We start from the raw sequence: 8887 nt of genomic DNA on the forward strand, positions 1-8887 counted from the left end.
CCCCCTCCCCTCAGACAAAGGCTCAAATGGAGGAGCGTCTGGCTGAGCTGCTCTCCTCCACGGCCCCGGATAAGGTCTGCCCGCTGGCCGACGGGGTCCTGAGCTTCATCCACCATCAGCTGATAGAGCTGTCCAGGGACTGCCTGGAGAAAAGCAGAGACCGCCTCATCACCTCCCGCTACTTCTACGAGCTCCAGGAGAACCTGGAGAAGCTGCTGCAAGATGTAAGTGGAACAAAAGTTCATTCTCTTAGAAAAGTAACTTTAAGATGGTGAAACACGATCCGACCTGTGAGATCTGAATGCAGTCTGATTGTACTCCAAAAATACGGTATGAAAATGTCTCAGTGCACCAAACAGCTTCAGTTTTGTAGAGATTTATTTTTAATTTTTAATGTCTGACAAGCTTATTTATATAACACTAGTTACAACATAAAAACCACTGAAAGTGCTTCACATGTGGCATTAAATGCATTAAAACAACATTTAAAAGAAAATAGAAAGTAGAAAATTCAATGAAAACTATTTGTTCTGGAAGTCTGATGGATATTAAATTGTTAATATTAAAAATGGAGGAAATAATATAAATGACAAATAGAGGCTCCTATACAACATAAACTGATCAACATCTCTTATATATTAAACAGTTTAATATACAGTTTGTATGTTAAACACTTGTGGCGGGCAGGAAATTGAGCTTCCAGACGCTTATAAATCAGCATCAGTTTTTGCGTCACCACTTTAGAGTTGCATGACTAATATATCAATCTATCATAAGCAGTGAATTACATTGCAAGAACAATTTCCTCATTATTTTGTATAAATTAATGTAACCGGCCGTTCATCGGCGAGTTCCTGGAAAGGGTTCAGATCTGTAATTAGAGGGAAACTGGAGACACTGTTAACTTCCAATTAACTGCTAATATAACTAATATTTAACTCTGTGAGGTCGACTAACTGAACATATAGAAATCAAACGTTACGAACTCGTCAAAATGTCCACCGGCCTCCGATGAAGACATCATGACTGTGGCACCTTGCTCGTCACGCTCAGTTTACCGTGGAACAACTCACACCGTGACGGCTCCTCTGTCCACTCATCACGGTTATGACCGCCGTGTGATGTCATACGAAGGCACAAAGACCGCGGCCCGCTCAAACACACAACCTCCAACCACATTCCTTCACCACCGCCCTGGTTCGCCAATCCAGTCGTCATGCGGACGTCGGGACCAGTTGTCGTGTCACAGAAATATATTTACATTCTGCGCACGGTGAATCTCTAATTAGCTCAGGTTTCCAGAGCCTGGAGGGGGGGGGGGCATTATGGCTCCCACCGGCCTCTTATTGACCTTCTGTTCTACTGGGACACACACACACACACACACTATCTCTCAACCATAGACACACACACACACACACACATATGCAGGCGAGCACGCACACACACATCCTCCCCGATTTTAATTTCACACTCCAGCAGTCACCGGGGGCTGACAGATGACTCTCGCAGACGAGCAGGAGGAGGTGAAGGAGGTGCAGTCGGAGGGTTTTTTGGGCTGGGCGGGGTTTCCAGGGGATTCCTCGGCCTCTGATTGGCCGGCGGGCTCGCAGAGGGGAGGTCGGATGTGTGTGCACGCAGCCCGTTCGAATGCTTTTGGAGGGTGTGAGGAACTGGACTCGAACACATCTGGAGGAGATGCTGAAGCTGCAATGCGGGCTGGATGATGACATCACCAATTAGGCGGCGTTAGGTTGTTGTTTTTTTTGGCGGACGGCCAAGTGCAGGCAGCAGGTGGAGCAGACCTCCAGAGGAGAGAGAGGAGAGGATGAGGAGCAGGTGGATGGAGGTGTGAGAACGGCCTCCCCGCCCGCGCTGTTTATGGATCGTTTTTTGGGGGGTTTTTTGGTGGAAACATGTCTCGAGTATCGTGGCAGACGAGGCTGGAGGAGGAGGAGGTGCTGGAGGAGGTGATGAGGAGGAGCGAGTGGAAGGTGTTCACTCACAGCTGGGAGGAGGAGGAGGAAGAGGAGGAGGCAGACGCAGACTTTACAGTTGAGTCCATTTCGGTTTCAGTTGAGCTTTATTGGACGATGTCTCCGGAGCTTCTGATGCTAATAGTTAGAAAGTGAATCAACTCTCTGTAACTTCGAATCGACTCTGAGCTCCGGGTTGGTTTTATGTCACACAGAAAGTCATTCATTTGAGATTGTTGATCAATTCTCTTGGCGTGTGTTGTGAGACCGTTTTAAAAAAATATTCCCAAAACTAACTGAGCTCGTTCCAGAGGTCGCTGACAGTTACATTAATTATTAAATCTTCTTGTCATCAGTCAACCACTGTGGGTGTTTTTTTTTTTTGTCTGTAGCTCGTTAATAATTCAGACTTTTTAATGAGTCATTGGGGCATTTTTACTGGTGGCAACAGACTGATGTTCAGCATTTTAATAGATTCTTTAATTAAGCATTGAAGGGACAATATGCTTTTTAGAATATATTGTAAGTTACAAATTATTTAGTGCCTCTGGATTAGTTTTTCCTTTTAGGACATTACAGGCTGATGGTGCATTCACTGCTCTGTTGTGAGTTTAGTTGAATATTTGAGAACTGTTGGACTCTCAGATGTTTGCCTGTAGCGTCAGGAAGATCCTTCGGTATCGGGACTGAGGTCTGAGCTCTTATCTGGGTCAGTTCCCCAAATCACAAAGAAGAATGTGCTCACTTTTAACTTTTAACATGGTATCTAACCATGAAGACGCTGTTGGTTTTAGGTAGGGATGTCTTTTTATCTGTTACACATTAGAATTTATTATGGTCTGTAACTTTATATTGTATGAATAGATCCCTGTCTGTCTTGGCACAAACAGTGCTTCATCAATCATCTGACGGTTAATATCTTCACATATCGTCAGCCCAGAAATATCAGCCTCCTCAGTTCAGTTAAAGTTAATGGAGTTTCTTTATTTAACACAATTCAACAGTAACTTTTCTCTCTAGAAACAGTCAATGATTCGGGTGAACTGACCCTTTAATCAGACACTGATTCTTTGTAGTTCTTATTGTTGAACCTTGTAGTTGTTGTGAGATATTAATCAATCCTCTATCAGATTTCAGCTTTTTAAAATCACTACATTTTAGTTTTCATCCGTCCACGTCTTCAGGTCTCGACATCCTCGGCCCTTTGCCTTTGTCCTCTTTCCTTATCCATTTCTTTATTCATCCATCCGTTCTTCCTCCCCTCGTGTCACGACCCCATTACAGAGCTCGCAGGAGGCCGACTCACCTCTCCTCCTTCTGTCCTCCTCCGCTCCCGCTCTCGTCCTTTTATCTCTCCTCCACCTTTTACTCCTCTCCACCGCTCGTCCTCTCTTCCTCTCCCCTCATCCATCCCTGTCACGGGGGCCTTAGTGACCTGCCTGCCGGTCACCATGGCAACCTGCATCCACTCCATCCTCTGCTAGGAGCCCCTGGGAGACCCCCTCCAGTTAGACCCCTGTAGGTCACCTGAGGGCAGAGGAAGGCAGAGTGCTAACTCAGCTCTGGTGATCCGTCACCGAGCGTCCGTCGTGTTTATTGGGGGGGGGTCAGATACAGCTGCAAACATCTGGCTTTAATCGGCTTTTCAGGTGGAAACTTCACCTGAAAGCGCTGAGCGTGCTAACAGGCTGCACAAGAGGTGACGTCACCTCTGTAAGCACTCACAGGTCTTCCACATTGATTGGATTAATAATAACAAAGTTAAATAATACCGACATGCCAAATGCAGATTTTGGTGCAGTCACAGCTGCTGCTGATTAAAAGAAAACAGAATTATTGGATATCGTTTAAGAAACCTAGATAATATCACAGTAACCTTTATTATCTCAATGTAACGGCATCAGAACAGAAATTATAACTTTCAAAATGTAAAAAAAAGCCAACTTTTAGTTTTTTGTCATGAGCAGAATATTTAGTTGGGGCCACTTTATCCTGAGTCTTTATCAGATTATCAGGAACAGATATTTCAGGCCAATGTTAATCTATAAGACACATTTTACAGCATAAAAAACACTGACAGAAAATATGTAAACTTCCTCCAAAATTAAATTCTTACAAATACATTTAAACAACACAAATTAAACTTAATTCTGTTGTTATTGGGGGGTTAAAATAACAATACAGTGTAAAGTGCAGGAACGTTACAGCTGAAAGGTCAAACTGAAGACACTTTTGTTTTGACTTTTAATTAGTTTAGTCAATGAGGCTTCACCATCATCGCCGCGACAGTCGCACTAATACCTTAAACTGAGCTGTAATGAATATTAAATGAAGTCATTTGTGTTTAAATTTAGCCTCAATTATGAACAGTAAATTATTTTTGGTGGTTAAAAAAAGACTGGCAATAACAAATGAATCTTTTATCTGAAAGTGTATTCTTCATTTATAGATTTTCAAAAGCTTTTTCCAACCAATATTTACATTAAATACAATATCTTAATAATAAACTCACAGATTATATCATGCATACAAGCTGTTACAGCACATTTTCTATACTGTGTGTCCACCAGGGAGTCTCTATCACATTAGACATGCAGAGTGGATATACAGTCTCACACACACACACACTCACACACACTCTCTGACTGGTTAATTAGCCGCTGCACAGTGGGAGTCCGTCCCTCGGCTGTCCATTATTCACCGATCACTGGCCTGTACAGTCACCTCACACACACACACACACACACACACACATTCAGTCTCCTTCACGCTTACATATACACACACACTTACACACATCTTTAGCGTGCACATACAGTACACACGCATACACACACACCCCCGACACCCCTCCAGGTTTCATTACAGTTATAAATAATTCAGGGGGGGGGTCTGTTAGGCTAACAGCAACCACACTTTGTTTATGAACCACCACCTCCTCTCTGTTGGCCTGTCTGACACCCACATACAGTACATACATTATACATACACACTGACACACATACATTACAATGAAACATGTTTTACAGTGGGTGGTTTGTAACTGTTACACACACACACACACACACACACACTTCCAGCCCATTTCTTTCCGGGGATCAGTGTTTGCTCCAGATGCGTCTCCAGTCCGTTACAGTGGATTGCTGGGTAAATTGCTCTGTCTCCACACTGACAGACATTTCACGGCGAATATCGGGGAGCGAGGCTGAGGTCGCTCTGATTTAGATTACCTCTCCAGGTGTCACCGAAGGAAAGGACTCCGGCGTCCGCTTTGTCCTCAAACTGCTCGTTCTGCTTTGTTTGTGAAGGACAAACACAATATGAGACATTCTGTGCACAGCCTTCAAGGTCAAACAGGACTTCATGATGTGATAAATTATTAAAAATATAATTAAAAAATAATGAAGAGATATTATTATGAGGGATCAGATGCATTAAAATCTAATCTATCTCTATCTTCTCTCTCTAAAGGATTCAAACATTTTAAAATAGGCAGTGAAACTGGAGGTGAAGCGTGCTCTCTGATGTGTGTCTGTTGTCTCTGATGTGTGTCTGTTGTCTGTAATGTGTGTCTGTTGTCTCTGATGTGTGTGTCTGTTGTCTGTAATGTGTGTCTGTTGTCTCTGTGTTTGCAGGCTCATGAGCGTTCGGAGAGTGTGGAGGTTACCTTCGTCACTCAGCTCGTCAAGAAGCTGATGATCATCATTGCCCGGCCGGCGCGTCTGCTGGAGTGTCTGGTGAGAGAAACACGATGGTTGTCACATATTCACTGACTGACTGACTGACTGACTGTAGTCACGTTGTTAAAGCACTCGAAGTTCCCACACATCCTGAAAAATCTGGAATTAAACTAAAAAAATATCGTGGAAATCTTCCAAGTTGTCCCAGACATGTTTTATTGTCTTTTAGCTCCTCACTCAGATTGCACCAGTGGTTCCCAACCCTCTATCCTTAACAGAGCCCTTTTCTATCACTGAGTAAACATATTTTATGGATATTTCATATTATATAACAATTACAGCAGAGAACAGCTGATAAACTGCACAATGAACCCAAACAGTGAACTGAGTAAAACCAGAGATTTACATGAATTTCGAGCAGATTATTTCCTGAATATTGATCAGAGATGAGTTTTAAACAACCTTTTTAGAAAATTCTCTGTATAATGTATTTATTTTTAAATAATTAATTTTTATTTATTAACAATCATACATACTATAAATGAGAAAAACACAGATATCATCCTACTGGGTATCATTTTTAAGTTTTCTTAAACCCTTTTAAATCAAGAAGGCCACGCAAGCCCCTGTGAAGCTTTGGCGACCCCTAGTGGAGGCCTTGACCCCCAGGTTAGTCTTGGTAGTTCTTGCTGTGTATTTAGTTTAAAACTTGACACTTAAAAGGGGAATTTACCAGACGGGGAGCGAACAGACTTGCAGCGACCTTCTTTTTTTTGCAAAGAATTCTCTGAGAAGACGAGTGGAAATGTAGATGCTCATATCTAATTCCAAGAAGATGGATTTCCTGTAAAATAAAATAAATTCTGCTTCATTTGAGCTGTTACAGATCACAGAAGGATTGGCTATGGTGAGCACTGCGAGAAAACTCCTGATTTATTAAAAAAAATTACAAGAAGCATACAGCACACACAGAAACCTTCCTTAAATAAGCCATCTGTCAGACACAGTGTGTGTTCGTATGTTTCCATCATTGATTTACTGAGAACTTCTAGTCCTAGTTTTGTTAAATGTTTTAATCAGCCTCGTCCTGCTTGGTTACACTGTACTTTCATACATTTTAATCACACTGCTGGCTGCTCATTGCTGTAAATTAGTCTGTTTAAAAGATTGCAGAGGAAAATATGAGCCATATTAACTGGAATAGCTTCTTCTTATTGCACAGCTCGACTCCATGCATGGTTAATACACAATTTAGAGCTTCCTGCTCCCCGGTGTGAGATGATTCAACCACAGCTATTCATTTATGGACTTCTCAGGAGAATTTTAAATCAGCCTAATGTACACACACACACACGCAGACACATTAATGCCTCTCAGCTGGTCGGGCAGCGCTTTCCCCCGACCTTCCCCCGAGTCGAGATGGTGCACATCTGAGGGTCAAACGGCTGAATTCAACCTTGTGTCATCCCCAGAAAGAAAGTGGAGAGAACAGATAAAGACAAAGTGGGGAAAAAACAAGTGTAGGAGACAGAGGGGTAATTGGAGGGGCAGTGGAGGGTGAGGAGGAGGAGAGGGAGGACGGGGGAGGTTGCTCACATCGGTAGTTTTGACTAATCACGTGCAGCTGAAGCAGTGGCACCGTACAGGATGGGTTTTTACAAATGGAAGCACACAGATAGAAGAGGGGGGCAGGGAGTGTTTACATGTACACTGTATCTGCTGTATGTGTGACAAAGACATACACTGCCCTGCTCCTACAGACTCACACACACACACTGAGGACACAGGAGTTAAATTGGGTGTGAACAAAAAAAGAACAAAAAAAACTCCATCCTGACTTCGTATGTGCCTTCACTCGAGGTCAGTTTACTGTCCAATCTGAAGGCTGATTTTATTGTTGGACACTGCAGTCTTTATGCCTCACAACCAGCGTCTGTTCTCACAAATCTAAGACTGAATCTAAAAGGATGAAGACCTGATCAGACCTACAAAAACCCTCAACTTGAGCTCAGCTAAAAGTAGCTCTGTTTGAGTATATATAAGATATAATATGTTCTAAACTATTTACACACTGCAGCCTGGAACTCTGGAAACACTTTCAGATGGAAATAAACAGACTGAATATCAAGCTGATGCTCAAACAGCAGCAGCAACTGAAACCTTACAACCTGTTAGTGATTCTGTTTGCCATTAAATCATTTTTCTTCCTCCTTCCTCCCTGCAGGAGTTTGATCCTGAGGAGTTCTACCATTTGTTAGAAGCAGCTGAGGGCCATGCCAAGGAAGGCCAGGGCATCAAGTCCGACATCCCCCGATACATCATCAGCCAGCTGGGCCTCACCAGGGACCCCCTGGAGGGTAACACATCTCAGAATTAACATTTTATTTTGACGCCTACATTGGAAACATTTTTCTTTGTCACTTTATTTCTTGATATCTGGTCTTCTGGCTCCGTTCTATAGCTGATACTTGTGTCTTTGTAGAAATGGCCCAGCTGAGCAGTTATGACAGCGGGAACCCAGAAACTCCAGAGACTGATGACTCGGTGGATGTGAGTGTACAATCATATCATTATCATGTTTAACAGGTGTAACCTCTGTCACAAAGTCAAAAAAGTATCATTTAAAACAGCTTTTTGTGTATAATTTCCCAAAAGTTTCATTTTAAAGTACGAACCTTAGATAAAAATTGCTTCAATAAAAATATGACACCTTTCCATCCATTTATTGATTATAAAGTCGCTCTCTGTGTGTTTCAGAGTCGAGGAACAACCGTCCCAGCAGCTCCACCGCAGACTAAAACCAAAACACCTCGAGAGGAAGACTTTGAAAACATCAAGCTCATCAGTAACGGAGCCTACGGGTAAGACAGCAGACGATTTACATCTTTGATATTCTAACATTAATACACAGTCGCTGCTTTACACAACAACAGTTCTAGTTGATTATTGGATGTTGCGACTGACACTGTCTTTCTTCCTGCGTAGCGCCGTGTTCCTGGTGCGTCACAAGGAGACCCGGCAGCGTTTCGCCATGAAGAAGATCAACAAGCAGAACCTGATCCTGAGGAACCAGATCCAGCAGGCCTTCGTGGAGCGAGACATCCTGACGTTTGCAGAGAACCCGTTCGTTGTCTCCATGTTCTGTTCCTTCGAGACCCGGAGGCATCTGTGCATGGTGATGGAGTACGTGGAGGGTAAGATGATCATTGTTACAGGTACAGTGTGTTATTA

The 8887-nt window shown here is 42.9% G+C and overlaps 1 protein-coding gene across 1 annotated transcript in view; it reads left to right on the top strand.

Annotated features, from left to right (window-relative positions):
• mast2 (microtubule associated serine/threonine kinase 2) overlaps nt 1–8887 on the top strand; it is a gene marked incomplete at its 5' end in the record, with an annotated part of 41686 nt that overhangs the window by 17469 nt on the left and 15330 nt on the right. Inside the window, 6 exon segments of the mRNA XM_035653533.1 lie at nt 15–224; nt 5612–5713; nt 7881–8013; nt 8139–8206; nt 8414–8517; nt 8642–8850. Of these exon segments, the coding sequence (XP_035509426.1) occupies nt 15–224; nt 5612–5713; nt 7881–8013; nt 8139–8206; nt 8414–8517; nt 8642–8850 (826 nt within the window).

Source organism: Morone saxatilis, unplaced genomic scaffold (genome assembly GCF_004916995.1).
Source record: "Morone saxatilis isolate NCDOM2014 unplaced genomic scaffold, NCSU_SB_2.0 Contig12, whole genome shotgun sequence".
Taxonomy (NCBI): domain Eukaryota; kingdom Metazoa; phylum Chordata; class Actinopteri; family Moronidae; genus Morone; species Morone saxatilis.